Source organism: Melanostigma gelatinosum, assembly GCF_949748355.1.
Source record: "Melanostigma gelatinosum genome assembly, chromosome: 18".
Taxonomy (NCBI): domain Eukaryota; kingdom Metazoa; phylum Chordata; class Actinopteri; order Perciformes; family Zoarcidae; genus Melanostigma; species Melanostigma gelatinosum.
Window position 1 is genome coordinate 20,320,539 of NC_136651.1, and position 20,062 is coordinate 20,340,600.

At 40.9% G+C, this 20,062-nt stretch overlaps 1 protein-coding gene across 1 annotated transcript in view; it reads left to right on the top strand.

The window, feature by feature from the left end:
- nek6 (NIMA-related kinase 6) overlaps nt 1-13,801 on the top strand; it is a 29,781-nt gene extending 15,980 nt beyond the window's left edge. Inside the window, exons 5-11 of the mRNA XM_079288788.1 lie at nt 457-519; nt 726-836; nt 2,156-2,264; nt 3,299-3,406; nt 3,661-3,755; nt 12,330-12,443; nt 12,772-13,801. Of these exons, the coding sequence (XP_079144914.1) occupies nt 457-519; nt 726-836; nt 2,156-2,264; nt 3,299-3,406; nt 3,661-3,755; nt 12,330-12,443; nt 12,772-12,882 (711 nt within the window). The 3' untranslated portion in view covers nt 12,883-13,801. The remainder of the gene's footprint in view (nt 1-456; nt 520-725; nt 837-2,155; nt 2,265-3,298; nt 3,407-3,660; nt 3,756-12,329; nt 12,444-12,771) is intronic.
- Nucleotides 13,802-20,062: the final 6,261 nt, after the last annotated feature.

Consider the following 20,062-nt stretch of genomic DNA (forward strand, 5'->3'; position numbering starts at 1 on the left):
TGTCTTCTGTGTCACCAAGAGACCCTTGGCCTACGTCAGTCCTCATGAGTCGGAGCTGAGATTAGTTTTGATTTCAGAGATGGCAGCCAGAAGTTCGTTATTTTGGATGTGAACATCTGCTTTCAGGGAGTCGATTGCTGCTCATGTTTTGCTGTTGTCGTTTGATTCTGCGTGGGCCGAGCTAGCTAGGTAGGTCCCGCTAGCATGAACCACGTCCATCCTAAACTTAGCTTGTCTGATTTCTGGCGGACTTGTTCGGTTTAAAAAGTAATCAGGCTTCAACTTCCGTATTTTTGCTGGACACTTCCGATTGCCATTGTTTTATGTCTCAAATTGCAGTATTTTAGTGATTCCCTAATTGGTCAATATTACGCAAGATAATGTAATTGGTCGAAGAGTCTGGGTCCATTACCAGAACTCATGAATTCATGTTAACTTCTATCTTTGTCACTGCAGATCTTTGAGATGATGGATGCCAAGGCCCGTCAGGACTGCATCAAAGAGATAGATCTACTAAAGGTAAAGATGAGCAAACATCACCGTTGTGTTCAGTGGGTCAGTGAGACACATAACTTATTGAAAGGTTTTCCAGCATTGTTTAGAGGGAAATATGAGGATAAAAGCAAGATCACTTTGAGCTCAGCTGTATGTTGTGTTAACATGAGCAAATAACAGATTAGTGCCCGCCAAGAACAATTTTCCTTCTGTTTTTTCATTCATTGCAGCAACTGAATCACCCCAATGTGATCAAATACCTCGACTCCTTCATTGAAGACAATGAGCTCAACATTGTTCTGGAGCTGGCGGATGCTGGAGATCTGTCCCAGATGATAAAGGTCGGAAATCACCAGATATTCTGCATGGGTTTGAAAATGAGATCCCTGTGTTACCCTGTGAATTGACCCCCAGCTGCTACTCCATCAAGCTCTCAGAGCTACCATGGAGCCCACACTGTCACTAACTGCACTCCCTGAAGAAATATTATCCAACTACGTTTAACCACGACTAGCTCCAAATCCACAAAACCAGCCTGAAGATGAAAGATATAAATCCATTGCATCAAAGTCTAGTGTGGAGCAGAAGTGTTAGTTGTCCGGCCATGGTAGGAGCTGGCCGATGCTACGCTATTGGCCAGTCTGACTTAGCAGAGTCAGTTCTCTCCAAAATGTACTCCCTTTTACCAACATTCATATTTCACCAGGGGTGTAACGGTTCACAAAACTCACGGTTGGGTTGGGTACGATACAGTGGAGCCACGGTTGGGTACGTTTCGGTACAGTAGAAAACTATAAATGCAGAGAAATGTACTTGATTTTAAAATATATTTATTCATTACAACTAACATCATGAAGTTATTCTTTGACTTTGAACAATGATGGAACTATACCTGAGTGACCCATCTTCTGGGGTGTCTTCTTAGCAACACATAAGCATCAAAAACTAAAACTGCTCCTTAATGTTATGTAGTATTGTTACTTACATCTTGTATTGTTACTTACATCTTGCAAAAGAGATTTTTAATCTCAATGGGACTACCTGGTTAAATAATGGTTTTAAAAAAAAATTCTTTTCCTTTTTTTATTCAAACGTATTCGGTTCATCATGCGTACCGAACCGTGAGCCTCGTACCGAACGGTTCAATACGAATACGCGTATCGTTACACCCCTATATTTTAGATAACCTTTGTGTTGAACTGGTTCCCATAACTCTCGGGTCACACTGCCTGCATGAGCAACGTGTGCCGGCTGCCTCGCTGAGCGGCTGCGTCTCTCACACATGTGCTGTCCACACCGACAGCCTGGCTTCTTTCTGCATAGTTTCATTTCATTTCATTATAAATGTCATTTATAAATATAGAAATGGAAACGGGAAGTGTTTAGCTAAATACATATCACCCTTTTCATGCCTGTGACTTGTTCTACAGATATAGATTTTGAAATTGTCGTAATGTTGGTATGATGATATTTTGCATGGCTTATGCGGGTGGTTTGGCCGCTCTAATCTGTTAATGTGGGCGCCAAAAGAAAAAGTAAGAGGTTACAATATACACACGCGCTGCTCACACTGCAGTAAATACAGCATGCTACACGTAGCATCTTTCAGTTAAACATTGTACCTTTTATGGACTAATAATCCTGCCTTCCATCTGTTTAGTACTTCAAAAAGAAGAGGCGCCTCATCCCAGAGAGGACCATATGGAAATATTTCGTGCAGCTCTGCAGCGCTCTGGAGCACATGCATTCACGCAGAGTAATGCACCGTGGTAAACCGCTACTCACTGCTCGACCCAAACCGTCCTCTCAGTCCTCATCCACGCCATGCACACTTCATCATCTCCATATTTAGTTTCTACTGATATGTTTCATCCTGTCATCCGTTTCTCTGCTCTACCCAAACCGTCCTCTCAGCTCTGTTTTGCTTTCATAGTTGTGTTTTCTTACGCTGGCTCTTTCTTACTGCAATTGTTACTCTACAGCAGGGCTCTCAAACTCATTTTCACTCTGGGCCACATCAGCATCATGGTCGCCCACAAAGGGCCGGTTGTAAATGTAACTACTCCTAACATATTTTAAATAACTGTCTCTGCATTTGATTATTGTTTATTCAAGTGTAAAAATATTGTACATGCAGTTATATAAATGTAAACATATATTTCAGCACATTTAACAACATTCAACAAAGTTATTACAACTTAAATCCTTTTAATTTAGGGTGAAGAAACCCACATGACTCTGTCAAAGATCAAACTATTAAAGACAAATATCAAACAAGTTATTACAATAACTTTGTTCAAAGCTTAAAATCCTTTCAAGGGTGCGTTTGCACAATCCCACATGAAGTATTTCATGTGTTTTAAAGTCACGTTTAAAGTAGTCTTCAATGTACTCACAATACATTTACATGTCAAATGTACAGTAACCAGCCAAAGAGCTGCTTCTATGACTGTGTTTAAGTATCTCATCATTATGACTTTCTATCTCAGAATTCTGACTTTCTATCATAGTTATGACTTTATATCTCATAATTTCGACTCCGGGGATATTTTTATTTACAAGTCTAACTTAAAAATAAATAAATAAATCTTTTTATTTTTATTTTTTGCTGGCGGATTCGCGGGCCACATAAAATGACGTGGTCGTTTCGGCCCGCGGGCCGGGAGTTTGAGACCCCTGCTCTACAGTCAATATTCAACACAATACTTAACACAGCTCATCTTTCTCTACAGCTTACTATGTTATGATAAGCTTTTTTATTTATTGATGTGCATTAATGTGTGTGTGTGTGTGTGTGTACCAGATATCAAGCCAGCCAACGTGTTCATAACAGCCATAGGCGAGGTAAAGCTGGGTGACCTGGGATTAGGCCGCTTCTTCAGCTCTAAAACCACGGCAGCACACTCCTTAGGTAAAGCACATGCAACACATGCTCCGCATGTATATACAGAGCGCACATTCATGCAAAAACAATAAGATACAGCTCAGTTGTATAATATTTTAGTGCTGATTCAACAAATGACAGACTTATTTGAAACTCATTTTAAATCAAATCTGATCAATACTGTGATAGGCGTTAATTTTATGTGCTAGATTGTGAAGGCAATGAAGAAGTTATCACTTTTGAACAAAATGATCATTTCTTTACTGCCCTCTCCGTCTCAGTGGGGACACCTTACTACATGTCACCGGAGAGGATCCACGAGAACGGATACAATTTTAAGTCTGACATCTGGTCCCTGGGATGTCTTCTGTACGAGGTAAGATCACATACACTTTGACCCTGATTGATCGTGAATTATTCAGATAAATGATAACTTTGCCCTGCTGTGGCCCCTGGAGACTGCAAAGTTGATTACATCCCAAGATACTAATGACTAGAACTACTGCCACCGTCTGTATGCCCCCGCCGATCAGTTCATCCTTGAGTCCGAGTGGAGGTTTGTGCCAATTATGAAAAAATTCCCTGAAGGCGAGATATTGCGTTCACGAAAATGGGACGGACTGAAAGACAACTGGAAAACATAATGGCTCCGGCCACGGTGGTCCCCGACGCAGAGGCATAGAAAGTGTTGGTGGAAACCTACTGGTGATGACCAGCAGTCGATCCAATGGTGCGTCTGCACCATCAGAAAAGCACATTGGCTGCGTTTTTCAGGTGTCCGTCTCCTGCTCTTCTGCCGGAATCACAGTCATCGTGATATCACACATTGGTTTGTGGACTGATGTTTTGAAGCCTTGAGTTCGGTGTATTCGCCGTCGCCATCTTGGATTACGGCCATCACCATCTTGTTTTCTTGAACAGAAGCTGCCATATTTGGAATGCAGAGGAGTGATGTAGAGCAGGGGTGCCCAATACGTCGATCGCGATGGACCAGTCGGAGGTAGGGCGGGTAGATCGCATTCCATTCAAAACAAATTTGATGTCCGCATGGCATTTGCCACTTGATTTTCTAACACACGGGTCACCACGTATGCGCAGTCAACCGCGCGAGCTACTGCAAAACTCCGGCGAGGGAATAAATTACATTACGGTCATTTAGCAGACACTTTTATCCAAGTGACTTAGAATTCAGATTCTATCACATTCACCCACCGTAGGCACAGCTACGGGAGCAACATTGGGGTTAAGTGTCTTGCTCAAGGACACATCGACATGCGACTAGCCGGAGCTGGGGATCGAACCGCGGATCCTCTGATTGAAGGACAGCCCTGCTCTCCACTTTGCCACGGTCGCCCATAAATCAAGAGAGAAGTAGAGTCATTGAGTCAGTCCTGTATGCTCTGTGTGTCTGTTTATAAGGGAAACTACGCGAGGGTGTTGTGATGGGCCTTATGCATTCACACTGGGTGTCCTTTAGGACAATGCAGAAAAGAGAATAGAAAAAAAGTTGTTAAACTTCACTTTGACTGCTCATTTAGTTCAGAATAAGAGTTCATTATTTGATTAGCTTTTCTGATTTTAAACCTTTAGAGCAGGGTGTCAAACTCATCTCCACTCTGGGCCACATCAGCATCACGCTCGCCCTCAAAGGGCCGGTTGTAACTAAGACTGTGTAACTAACTTCTCCCTAACATATTGTTAAATAACTCTCTCTGCATTTGATGATTGTTTATTCAAGTGTAAAAATATTGTACATGAAGTTATATAAATGAAAAATGATATTTAAAGACATTTCTGTTATTATAACATAAATCATTTTAATTGCGGGTTAAGAAACCCACATGACTCTATCAAAGATCAAACTATTAAAGAAAATAACAAAGACAAATATCAAACACAAGTTATGACATTAACTTTGTTTGTGTCACCTCTCTGCATCACTGATGTTCCTCCCTGTCGTCGTCCTGTGCATGGCAGCTACATCCAAGAGCTGCTCACTGAGAGTCAGGTCTGATGAACATGATAGATGATGTATCCGTGTTGTCTGTGCTTTCATCAACAGTTCATTAGAAACACAAGTACCTGCTGGTCTCTCAGCTGCTGTGTTGTTAGATTGCTGCTAGTTCATCAACTCGGTCTGCGATGGTGTTTCTTCACAAACTGACATTTGTAAAAGTCTGTATCTGGTCGGAGCTCTGCTCACATACCTTCAGCATGCACTGGGCTGTAGCTGTGTAAATATATTCTGCTGTGATTGCAGTCTGCCTTTTAATTCTTGGACAGTTTGATGTTTTTCTTGGAGGCTAAATTTAGCTCCGTGTTTGGTGTCAAAATGCCGACGTGAATTGTATCCTTCATCACCGACACGCCTCATAACACAGAAGACAGACCCGTTGTTCTCCTTGAAGCACAAACATGTATTCACTTTCACATCTTTCATTACATTTTCTTCCCTTTGCATCAATTGTTCTCTTCGTGGACATTTTGGGATTATTTGTCGATCTTTTTCAATCGTTGGAAAACCTCTTTTCGGGCTGTTGCCTCTCCTGTCCACCTGTTGTGATAGTTTTAATGTCGGTACACAGACAACATGCCGTCTCATCATTTCAACTTTCTATCTCATCATTTCGACCATGGGGATACTTTTATTTTCAAGTCTAACTTTTAATTTTTCCAAAACAAAAAAATATATATATTTTTTTTTTCTGGCGGATTCGCGGGCCACATAAAATGACGTGGCGGGCCGGATTCGGCCCGCGGGCCTTGAGTTTGACACATGTGCTTTAGAGAGTGTAGCTAGCTCTAGTCTGCAGGCTACATAGCTGCTTTCCCAGCATCTGTCCAGCCAGATGCTGGCCATCATTGCGGACATAATAACTCCTATTCTTTGTCACATTTCCATGTGTTTCATTGGAATGCATTGTTGAGACAGAGACAATGGTGTCACAGTCCTCTGTGCTCTGGATCTTCTCTGTGCATGTGAGGATGTTTCGACAGGCCAACAGAGACTGAATGAGCAGCATTATGTGTCTCATTTCTTCTCTGGCTGCATCACCACATGAGGCACCAGACACTTTCTCACTCTTCAACATTGTTTCCCTTTTTACGGCTTCTTTTGCTTTTACTCGTTTTTACTTCTTCATTTTTTAAATTGCACAAGTTACTGCCCCAAAATAACATTTGTTCATAAAATGTGTCATGTAGTTTCTTTACTTTTCATTTTGAAATAGCTGACGTTTAGACGTAGTTAGCGTCTTAAGCCCTGCTAGCAGCACATAATACAGCACCACAAATCTCATACTCCCTACAATACAAGATCACTGCAGTCAACCTTGAGGATGGGATCTCCTGGGTCAGTATGGAGAGGAGGAACAATTACTGACATTACTACAGGAGGCAATTTCTGAAGATTGTATTGCAGTGTGAAAGCTGGATGCTGAGAAGCAGACGCTGCACCGAATCACTGACTTTACGTGTAGGAAGACGGTGAAGTAGTAGGAATAGTGGGAGAAGTGGGAAAAGGATTCATTTATATGAATGTCATTGAAAGTATTGAAAGCTCCTCAGTTAGAGGCCTCAGATTAATCTCCATGAAGTGTCCTCAGGGTCACTATCCAGCAGTGACGACAGTATCCGTTGCCATCACCATGGCAAACTTTGAGTGCAGCAGGAGACACACAGCTGAGTGAGATGAGCTAAAGAGTGCAGTTTGACATCACACACACACACAGACGTTTCTCTACTTTTAGAGAGAAGCCCCATTCAAACAATTCAAACCTTATAATTTTCCACATCTCTCACACATTATTGGTATTATTCAACTTGTTACGTGATATGGGGTGACCCCGCACGATTTTTTATTATTTTATTTGATAATTAAAAAAAACAAAAAAATGTATTAATTCATTTTTTTTATTTTTTTTATTCTTTTTATTTGATTTATTAAAACTATATTCCTTGTCAAAATGTTTTAATTTATCAGGAAATAATTAGAAATAAACAAATAGGAGGCCTTTTGTTTGAAACTGAACAAAGGTGAAGCAAGGGGGAAATCCTTCAGTTATTGATGCACAAACTGACGGGCCTCTTGCCGGCGATGAACCAACCCTTGCGGTCCACCAGAGGGACCACGACTCCACGAGACTCTTGCCTCGAGGTTCGGTCTCTCCCTGTAAGCGCCCCTGATGCACCAAGCGGCTGCGAGAAGGGGGAGAGGATTTTTCAGTTCGCTCTCTATATGATTTGCTCACCTGACCTTACTGGGAAATGGGAAGAAAGGATTCCCAAATAATTTCCCTTTTTTGCCTCGTGTGCTGCCTTACTTTAAGAGTGACCTCTACCGGGATCTAAGTTTGCACTAAATAGTCTTCTATTGCCGACACGAGCCAGGTCGATTGCTCGCTTGCTGTCCCATCCGAATCGCCCCACAGTAACTCACATTGAGTGTAATCGGTCGCTCAGACGAGCAGTCGGTCTTATAAAAGTCCTGTATTAACTTTTTTGCTTTAATGTAGGTTTTTCCTTAATCCTTTTTAAATTGATAGGTCCCTGCTTTAGAGCCCAAGCAGATATAAAGCTCTTTCAAACGCAAGCGGGCCTCTCCCGGGTGTCCCTGCCTAAACTAGAGCGAAACTAATTTGAATAAGTATCAGTGTGAATTGAGCATACCAGGAATGCAATCAGTGGTGTACCGTGCTGGATCGATCTCAAACTTACCTCAGGGGCAGAGTGGGGGTGTGACGAGGCGTAACCCCTTCCTGGGCTGGCTTCTCAAGAAAACATGAAGAAACAGACTCGATCGAAGAAACTAATTTGTGACTTATTTATTTCTGTTCAAGTCAAAGTATAGTCTCTTGGTCCAAATACAGAGAAAAAATTGTTAACTGAAAAATCACCAAAGTGTTTAAAAACCCCTTCAGAGCAGTTTAAAGGCAGAGTCCAATTGTACGGAGAAACAGTTTAAATATTAACTCACGCCGCTTCACCTTGCTAGCCGTTCTCCCCCCACACAACTGCTAACACTCAACCAAGGATCTTTAAAAACTCTGACTCAGCCAGCAGACTGGCTCGCTGTGTACCCTACGGAGGAAAAAGTTCATGATTCACCCAGCGCAGGACTAGACCTGGAGGACTTCTCTCCTGTCTCAACTCAAAAAATCAGCAAAGTATTCTTAAAAACTCTGACCCTCAAAGTCCAGAGATCTGCAAAAAGGTTAAAGTTCTCTTTTTTAAGAGAACAATTAAGCTCTCTTCAACTCAGCTCTAGTTTTTGCTCTTTGTTCTCGAAAACCGAGAGTTCTTATCCTCTTAACAACACCTGGGGCAAGTACCCCCTCCCTCCATTCATGCTGACCCTGTGGTCCTAAATGTCGTCATAACTCATGAGTCCAGAGACATAGTGACGCCGGGCCGGGCCTGAGGCAGAACGCCATCAGAATGCAAACCTTAGCGACCCGTGGCCGATGTCCCCTGAGTGAACCTATGGGCAAAGCCCTGCTATCGTGTGTGTGTGTGTGTGTGTGTGTGTGTGTGTGTGTGTGTGTGTGTGTGTGTGTGTGTGAGAGAACAGAAACATGTCTGTGCGACAGGTGCAATCTTATAAGAGACTCAGTCATATGCCTCTCTGTTTTAACTCCTGATAACCAGGGCTTTGCCGTGTAGAGGCATCACGATTTCGCAAAACACTCCACCATGTTCAACAAACTATTCAATGACATTCATAAATATACCCTTTGTTTCAACTATTCCTACTACTTCTCTTTCTTCTTACATATTTAAGCCAGCAATTGAGTTTGACAGCAATTGAGCTTTTCAACATCCAGCTTTCACGCCACCTATACGCCAGCCTATACATTTCTTCAAAAATTGGCCGCTCCCTCTTCTTCTACCACTAGGGAACATGTGCTCAACAAATGTTACATTTTGCAATACATTGATGCGTTCACACTGGGTGTGTGTTGAGTGTGAAAGTCAGTGGTGTATAAAGTACCCAAAAGCCATACTTGAGTAAAGGTAAAGATATCTTACTGGAAAATGACTCCTGTAAAAGTGAAAGTCACCGATTAGAATACTACTTGAGTAAAAGTCTTAAAGTATCTGATATTTATTGTACTTACGTATCAAAAGTAATTTTCTGATATTAAATGTACTTAAGTATTGAAAGTAAAAGTACAAGTAAATGCTGTTAATAAAAAAGCAAAGGGTCAGAATTTTGAGAATGATGAAGTTTATTCTTTTAAGTGCTGTGGCACCATGACCAAGGACATGGAGCTGTGTTGAACATAATTGGGTTGGCTGTGATCCATCCAGGAGCAACAATGTTCAACTTATGTACAATATATTGTACATAAGTATACTTTTGCATCTACTATGAACTTATCATCATAATTCTCCGAAAAGCAATATGACACTATGAAGGAGTTGTAACAGTGCGTTTATAAGTCTGCTCATTAGACTAGGTCAAGGGTCAGCAACCTTTACTGTCCAAAGAGCCATTGTGCTCTATTTTCCACCAAATAAAATGTGTCTGGAGCCGCAAAAGCTATTCGATATCACAGCTTATATACGTTTTATATATAGTTATATTATATATACATAAACTATAGTTTGTTGTATTTATGAAATAATAGAACAAGAATAAAGACAATTATTGACATTTTATTGCTATTTTAACTTTCATGAAGTGGAGAAAAAAAATACACTGGCATGTGTAGGCCTACATTGAGGTCACAGAACTAAACACAGAACTATGCAGGCCTCGAGTCCTCCCCATAGTTGTGGGAAATAACTTAGAAATAAATATAACATATAGCTGCAGAAGTGAATCAAACACAGAACAAGTGAAGTCTATTTGGGTCATCTCCCCATGTTTGTGGAAAAATATTAAATAAAAAGTAGCTTACTTTGGAATAAATATAACATATAGCTGCAGCCTAATATCTTAAAATGAGTGAAGATAAAAAAGAGGTAAGTAAGACTAAAGTCCATTTCAGTGCGATGTCATCCTCTTTCCTCAGACACGTACAGCCATCAACCGTCGCGCCTGAACATAAAAACACAACGACATCAGTTCAGGATCTCAAATAAATATTTTTCTCCAAGATAATAGCCTATTAAATGATAGTGTTCTCAGCTGTTTAATGTGACTTTTGTTTCTGAACATCGCTGCAGAGTTTCTCTATATCAGGGCTGTAAGATGTGACTTTGAGCTTCAAACAGGACTGCAGGCTGTCATCTGTGAGGCGGGAGCGATATTTAGCGCATCTCCAGCTTGATCTTTTTCAGCACATGCTGTGTGTTTGGTCTGAAAGTGTCTTTCAACATTCGATTTTTTGTTGTTTGCAAATGTCTCGCCACATATTAAGCATACAGGTAGGCCAGCGTTGTTGGCAGTGAACGCAAATAAATACGTCCACGCAGAATTAAATTCTCTATTTTCTATTTTCTTCCAGGAGTTTTCTTTTTTTGGATTTATCCATTGATAACCTCACAGAGTCTGCAATCACGACGAGCCACCTGCAGGGGAAGGCTTGACGGCGATGTAATAGGATGTGACGCACATTTTAGTTGACTAAATATTAAAACGTTTTTTATTTTCCGTGACACAGTATCACCTCAAACTCCAAGATATGAGGTGTTCCCTTTGAAAGATTGTCCACTGACAAAAAACATTCAAATACATTATTTTATTTTATTTTAATTTTTTGCACAAAGACTCACGGAGCCGCAACAGAGGGGCTAAAGAGCCGCATGCGAGCCGCTATGCGGCTCGCGAGCCGCGGGTTGCCGACCCCTGGACTAGAGGATGTAGAGGGCAAATGCATAATATTATGTTCAGCAAAACATATCCACTTGATGCATCAGGTCAGTGTTTAGAGAAAGGACGCCTGCCTTGTAAACTCCTATGGGCCTGATTTGAACACAATAGAAAAAGGTTTTGCTCAAGCTGAATCTGCAATTGGGCGACTGCTACATCATAACTCCATCTGATCATCCACAACATGACTCAAATATCAAAACATGATCAATACTAAAGCAGCACCCAAAGTAACAACCCAACCATTACTGGAAACTGAAAAATGTCCTGTTAATCTTCAGAAGACAATTCTATCAGAATGTAAAGAAGTTACATTCTAATACAATGTAACTTCTTTACATTGTATTAGAATGTAACTTCTTTACATTCCATTACAATGTAACTTCTTTACATTGTATTAGAATGTAACTTCTTTACATTGTATTAGAATGTAACTTCTTGATACAATGTAAAGAAGTTACATTGTAATAGAATGTAACTTCTTTACATTCTAATAGAATGTAAAGAAGTTACATTCTATTAGAATGTAAAGAAGTTACATTGTAATACAATGTAAAGAAGTTACATTGTATTAGAATGTAACTTCTTTACATTCTAATAGAATGTAAAGAAGTTACATTCTATTAGAATGTAACTTCTTTACATTGTATCAAGAAGTTACATTCTAATACAATGTAAAGAAGTTACATTCTAATACAATGTAACTTCTTTACATTGTATTAGACTGTAACTTTACATTCTAATACAATGTAAAGAAGTTACATTCTAATACAATGTAAAGAAGTTACAGTGTATAGAATGTAAACTGCTTTTTTGATCTCCAGACTGCGTTTTGTCATGGAAACGCACACAGGAAGTGACACAGGAAATGACGTTATACCATGTAGGATTTTTTTTGTTCAAGCAATCTGCTGAACTTTCCTTGTAGTCATGCTTGTTGATGTTGTTGGCAGGAGTTCACAAAAATAGCCTGTTCCCACACGTCTTTACTATGTAGCCTATATCCTCCAAGTGCAACAAGAACTTTGGTCCGTGCTGCAAATGCAACACATACGGTAAAGTTCCTATTGTTGCAGGAGACTCCTCCTCCAGGTTGCTTGTGCTCTCATCCATCCCGTCTTCCTCTGTCTCCAGATGGCAGCGCTGCAGAGTCCGTTTTACGGGGACAAGATGAACCTCCTCTCCCTCTGCCAGAAGATTGAGCAGTGCGATTACCCTCCCCTCCCGTCTGACCATTACTCTAAGAAGGTAGAGCAACACACACCCGACTGTTAGGCCTCAGTCACACTGAACCCCACCAATGATTCACATCCTTCTCAGGGACAACAATGAAAGTACCGTGAACACAGATATCTACTTTAAGGTCAATGTAGTCACAAACTAACACCAACAGCATCAATAAGGACGAATCCAGTTCTTTTTGTCTGTATTTTCACTCTCTCTATAATGAATCACTGTCATAAATAATATTTTGGATGGACATGGATGTAAAGTGCAACATTACTGGTTGGTGCAGGTAACTGTAGTTTAAGAATAATATTACAGATGTGTTAACAGTAAAACAAACTCTCCACAGCTGCGGGACCTGGTTAGCATGTGCATCAACCCAGAACCAGACCAGCGGCCGGACATCGTCTTTGTGCTGCAGATCGCCAAACAGATGTGCATGTGGACTTCCAGCACCTGAGCAGCAGTTCCGCTTCAACACCCCCCCCCCCCCCCCCCTCTGATTTTACAGTGTCCCTGGAGGAACTTCGCCATGTCTGCTCAAATCATCTCAGTGCGGCCGTGCAGACTACAGACTTATAACACAAAGCCTGAGTTTGAACATAGGGGAATTGGAGTTTGAAAGACGGGGATTTTTATAAGGCAGCTAGAGTCTTTAACAAAAGATTATATTGTGTTGCATTATGGGAAATGTGAGATCAAGTGCCTCTCTGGTGTCTCCGTGTTTGACCATCCCTTTTTCTAATCTGTCTCGCAAGTCCCCATACATTCTAGAAGTGCAGCACTAAGTCTCTGAAGTAACATTTGAAGTCGCCTCTGTATACCGAGACAGTGAAGAGAGATCTGCAGCCGACGGGCCTGAGACGAGCAGCTTCCTGTTGTCTTTTCCTGGTTCCCAGTGTCGGTGTGAAGTAACTGTCCCTGCTCCTGGATGTAATACTTAACCCGCTATGTTTAGAATTTGTAATGATCTTTATGTATCCTTAATACTTGTGCATATCATTTTCAGTGTTGTGTGTAAATAAAGATTATTGTTACTGTGAACTGTCAAAAAAATGAGATGCTGTGAACGTCATTTTGATAGATGGTACCAAATGAGAAATCTGTTTAAATATGTGGATTCGCCGAGCCGACACTTTCGTCCCCGATATGATACGACACCTGGGCTGTTTATTAATACGCTGTATGCCTCACTGTGTGGAAGAGACTCAGATTCATTCTTTTATGTGTGATTCAACATCAGGCTTCACTTAAACATTGCTTTCCTAACTGTAAAACTAAATGTAACCAATAAATACATTGATATATGTTCGTTGAATTGATATTGTTAAAATCACACTGTATAATGTGTAATGTATGTAAACACATTGTCACTGAGACCCGATTTATTTGAGTCGATATCTAATATAGAATGAACAGTGCTAATCATACAGAATCACTGAACAGTATTTGTATTCATTTGTAAATGACTTGTACACTTCCCAGGTAGCCAGCGGACTCGGCCGTATTGCGGCTGAGTGTCTGCTGACTCGGCTGTGTTCCGGCTCGATGCGGCCAAACGTGAGCCAGTTTTGGCCCATTTCATTTTTGCCAAATCTGGGCCCAATCTGGCATTATAGACGCGGGCCTATTCTGGCTGAGACATGGCAGCCGGGTTAATCAGAATCAGCTTTATTGGCCATGTGTGCTTACGCATACATGGAATTTGTCTGCGGTTTCTACTCCGCTCTCAATCTACAAACACAATGTACAAACACAAATTTACAATAAACAAGAAAAATATATGTATAAAGAATCAAAAAGGGGGGTCTCCTGTAGTTGGTGAGTACTTCCACGCCTCTCCAAACTGATGAGGGGTCGCTTTTCAGTGTCGCTCCTCTGAGGGTATAAAAGGATCTGGACCACGTTCCCGCAATTTCTCTTTTTTCCTCCACCGACATCCGCATTTGTGGTAAGTGCAAGCATTATCAAATTGTTCTAATATGGTGGGAGATATTTAACACATTTAGATATCAAATACTCGTTTTTGAAAGAAGCTCAATTCGTCCACCTGCCCCGTGTATATTCAACAGGGAACGTTGACGCGCTTGTAGCAAGCTATCTAACCGTGTCATGAGAATACTATGCAGAGTATTCAATGAATGCGTGTTTTAATTACACTAAGCGTATGTCATTTCGAGTTGAAAGCAGCTAGTACAGTGATTTCCACATCAACTACAGGGTTAACGTTTTATTTAGCGGCTCGATTCATCCGGGGACTACAGAAAGAATAAATATTATATTATTTCTGTTTTATTGATTATCAGAGTCTGAAAGAAGTTTTAACTTGAAAATTGACCGGATTCTCTCGCAACTTCATCCGCCCGACACATGTCTCGCTCACGTGATAGCTTACCTCTTCCAAGAAAAATAAAGCTTCATTTAACAGACAATATCAGGAGTCTGATTAAATACCAGGAGTAACTCTCACGCGCCAAACCCGCTCAAAACCAACATACACGTACAGTGGGCATGAGGGTGGGTGCCGGTGTAAACAGGAAGTAGATTAGTTGCTCAAAGCCGCTAACGTGACTTCAGAGGGCCGCTCCGTAGGTCTGATTACGCCGCTGGACACGCTGCTCGCTCCAATAACAGCTGCTTCCTCCGTAATAATGCAGACTTTACAGCTGATAGTAAAGACAACATGGTCAGTAATGCCTGACCTGAAATAAAAATGTTTTAATTTACTAAAGATAGCACAGTATTATTGATGCATGCATGCACAGTGTTCCACCTCAATGGCTTGTAAATAAAAACATGTGTATGTATCTATAAAAATGAAGTACCTTTATACAAGAGCTCAGAGACGTATTGTGAATTGTATGAACTGTATAATATCAATGTCGAATGAGAATACTTCATTTAGAAATTTAAATCACAACAATTGTTGTTGTTGACCGATCACTGTCATTTGTGTCTTTCCAGACTACAGTTTTGCAGCCATCTTTATAGAGTTCCCAGTGACTACCTTCAATCACTTCGCTGGTCCTCTTACGGTTTGAATTATTTTTGTACTTTCATCTGTTCACAATGACTGGGCGTTACTCTGACTACATTAAGTCCTCTAATCTGCGTAGAAAGTCAGCATCCACCGTCAATAAGCGTCTGGAAACACTCGCTAACTTTCAAAGCTGCGTTACTGAGGCATTTGATCCCATTGACAGTTCAGAGAAAATGTTGTTGACAGTGATCAGGAATTTGAAAATATGATTGAGTGTGGAGCAGAGACTGTGACGGAAGCTAATTGCAGAGGCGAAACTTTGATGGAAACTGAGTCGGCTATGATCGAAAAGGAATGTGGAGCCCATTTTCAGGAAGAACCAGAGTGCAGAAATGAGGCTGAGGCTGATGGTGATCATAGTCAACAGCCAAGCCTCAGTGCTAGCTTGGTTAATTGGGCCTTGGAGTATGGCATCACTTTGGTTGCATTAACTGCCTTGCTGTCTATTTTGAGGTGTCACCATCCATCACTGCCTAAAGATGCCAAGACACTCCTCGGTACTAGAAGGGACTACGAGATAAAGCAAATTGCAGGAGGTTCATACTTTTACTTTGGGATCATGAATGCAATTTCCAGTTTCTCGAAGCAAAATTGGACAAAAATTCCAGATCTGCACACAATTAAACTCCAACTTCATTTTGATGGTCTTCCTCTGTTTAAAAGTGCAAGTGTCCAGTTATGGCCAATTTTGGGGTTGGTGCAGGAGTTGAGATTCAGGAAACCGTGCTTGATTGGATTGTTTGGGGGCAATTCAAAACCATACCCTCCGGGACAATACCGTGGAGATCTAGTGAGGGAGATTCAATTGCTGTCATCTGGTTTTGCTTTGAATGGAAAAACTTTGTTCATAAAAGTAACATCAATTATGTGTGATGCCCCTGCACGAGCGTACATTAAAGCCACCAAATCTCACACTGGCTATGCAGGTTGTGATAAGTGCACATCATATGGGCTTCGTATAGGTAGCAGAATGACTTTTCCTGACACTAAAAGCACCGTAAGAACCGATGAGAGCTTTAGGCTTCAAACAGATGAGGAACATCACAGACTCTCTACTCACAGAGACAGGCATAGGGATGGTGTCTATGGTTCCCCATGATTACATGCACCTGGTCTGTTTAGTTGTCCTGTTTAGTTCTCCTTAGAAAACACTTCTGGCTTTCCTTTTGAAAATGTCCTTGGCCAAATGAAGAAGATGATTGGAAGCCCACAGTCCCAGTTGCACAGGTTGTGAGACGGATCTCAGAGTTTGAAAATTTAACTTGCTGCAGAGATACAAGAGATGGTTTAAAACTGAAAACCTCTCACAGTGAAGGCCCAGTGCCATCACATATATATCCAGTCACGCAGTACAAAGAAATAAGTCTTCCAGAGTTTTGTGTGAAGTTATCTACTGGTGACAACTGCATCAGGAGTAATGGCAAAATAGGCATAGTCAGAAATATAATTGTTGTTGAGGGGGATCCGTGTTTGGTGTATCATGAGTTCACAGTCTTCCGACTTCTTTGACTGTCCAATAAAGTCCAGCCAGATAGGCTGCTCCTTCTTGATGACTTGTCTCAGGATCTGAAATGTGTAAAGGTGGATGATAGTGTTTCAAAATATGTACTTCTTCCGTTCAAGAACAAATATGTAGGAATGCCATTACATCATTAGTTGTAACTGGTTGTAACTCACCTGTTAAGGATATTGAGTTTCATGGTACAGTGGAAACCTCTCGTGATTCTGTTTGTCTGGGTCTAATTGATCACTAGGCGTATGATTATTAAAACCAGTTATTTGTCATGCAGATTACTATCTAATTTTTCCTTGTTTCTCACAGTATTTTTGAGATGGGCAGTTAGAAAGAGTCCTGAACATTGATTCCTGCATGGCGTGACGAGTTGTAGAATACAATTATTTTTTTATTAACAGAAAATGTACCACATAGTGGAGTTCACTGACACTGGGGACACAGAAGTTGTTCCTGACCAGTGGGTTAAAGATGAGAGAGCTGTTTGGCCTCCTTACAAAGAGAGACAAAGATGCAACAAGGCCATAATGAAAGCTCATCCCCCTGGTGCTTCATGGGAAAGCTTCGCCATAAGAATCAGGGCAACTAAGGTAAGAATCTGACATAACATTTTGTGTCAAAATAACATGAACTCAGAAAAATATGCCTTTTCTGGTTGAAGTATTTGTATTTCCATTTGGACGTCAAATATATATTTTCTCTTCACAGATACATACGATGAGGCTCGGCTGCTCCTCCCAAAGGCCCTGCAGACATCAGACCTCCAAACTGAGGATGAAGTGGACCAGCGCCCAGCTTATTTAAAAAGGAGGAAAACGTAAATATATATAATGTGCATCTTTTGCAAGTAATGATGTTTTTTTTGTCTTGCTATTTGTTTATGTAGCAGTGAACACAATTTTATTTTGCGAAGTTAGTTTAGTTTTGATTTAATCATTTTTTGTTTTGCAACATAGTCGCCTTGGTTAGATAAACACTAAACACTCATATAAAGCTTCTTGTTATTCATGACATTCCTTATACAAGTTATTTTGTTCAACAGAACCCCAAAACGCTGGATCTCTGACAGTGAAAGTGACGAGGAGCAGCCAGAAATCTCAAAAGGAAAGAAAAAACGCCCAACCGCACTGCGCACTGCCCCAAACATTAGTCCTCCACTTTCCTTGTCCGTACCTTCAAGTCCTATGGGAGAGACTCCAACCTACCGGTCTCATCAGCCTGCTTTCAGTCGTAAGTATTAAAGATGAGCAAATTAGTTCAAACACTATATAGTGCAACACTTTCCACAATCATTCTCTCTATGAGCATTATTTCTGCCTTCTGACCTTGTACCAGCACAAATGACAGCCAGGAGACAGAGTGTGCCACATTCCCTGTCGGCCCCAAGTCTGATGACATCTTTCCAGCCTTCATGTGAACGTAAGTGTTATCATCATTTAGCTGCATCTTCAGTGACACCAGAAACTTATTTGACATAAAAGATTCAAGTAAATAAATGATAAATCAAATGATTCTGTCCTCCATGTTGGTTTCTGTGATGCATGAATTGACTATCACTATTTGGCTAGCTTGAGGACCCAAGGGGTAGGATTAAAGATGACTTGCTTTACCAGGTTTTCTTGACTAATCATTTTCTTTCCATTCAAAAAGAGTTACATGAAAATGAAATAACTACATCCTTTGACTGCAACAACAACTGGTTTGGGACACAGTAATCGCTGTCTTTTCTGTTGTGCCGCATCTCTAAATAATCAAGGCATATCGGTTTGTGTTGCAATCTATTTTTTAGCAATCCTTCGTGAGATCCTGACACAGCTGGAAATCATCAAGGAGCAGCAAAAGGTTATCCTGCTGCAGCTTCAGAGCCAGAGCCGCGTAGCCGAACTACCAGATGTGTCAGGATTTCCACTGTGTATTTCTTACACTGTTTCTTTAATTGTTTTTAAATCTCCTTTTCTTTTGCCTTATGTTTTGATGCTTTTAATGGTTTTATGTGAAGCACTTTGAATTACCTTGTTGTTGAAATGTGCTATACAAATAAACTTGCCTTGCCTTGCCTTGTGTACTCTGGAAGACCTTCGTCAGGTGGAGACGAAGATATCCGTGGATCCAGATTTCAAAGAGAAATTGGTAGACTAACATTTTGCATGTTGATATAATATATCACAAACCCAGGATGGGGGAAGGTTTATATGTAGTATAATCTTCCTTCCTCTGTACTTTGAATTGTGACTTTCCACTCAAGTGTTGTGCCATAATGATCCACAAACACCGTGACGGTGTTTGTGGATCCAACATGCTCAGTGACACGTGCTTTTCAACCCGCCGAGAGAAGCTCAGCAGAGGTCTATCCACAGGGCTTTTATTTTGAAGTTAACCGCCATTTCCTCATTCATTCAGTAAAAGGCCTCTTTGTAGTAATGGGGGGAAATATCTTCAGCCATCGTGTGGACATGCTGCGCCCTCCGGTGGAGGAACACACAACTGCAGCCATGAAGTGTATTTCTGATATAAAGATGAGTGACAAGTGAGAGAAAAAAAACTGAAGGAATGTGGAGAAACATCCAGCAATATTAATTATAGAAAACACATCTTTAATGTCCATGAAGACTTAAGTCAGGATTCCTTCCGTTTGCTTGGACACTTGTTTGATTTGACGTCTCCCTCACTTCCGTTATTAAGAAATAAACGTTTTTAAATCATCAATAAGGCCACAATTTGTCAGGCCTGAAAGCAGGTGTGACGGTGCACTGAAACAGGTTGTGCTTGCTGTAATGGCTCCTCCAGCTCCTGCTGGTCTTTAGAAGATCCTTTCATCGTGCGTCCATAACGTGATGAGAGAATCCACATGAAGTACTTTTACACAGAATTACTGTGAATTTTGTCTGCGCATTAGAAAGGGATATTTTACTTACCAGTGTGAACAATAGGAATTATTAAACTGTCATATGTTCACATGAGTTCTTTTTATTATTATGCTGACTCCCACTCATACTGGACCATGCATGTTGTACCAGCGTCCCTCTCAGCTGTCCTGTCTGTAGACAGTCAGCCTACACAACAACTTCAGACTGTTGGTTGTTTAAC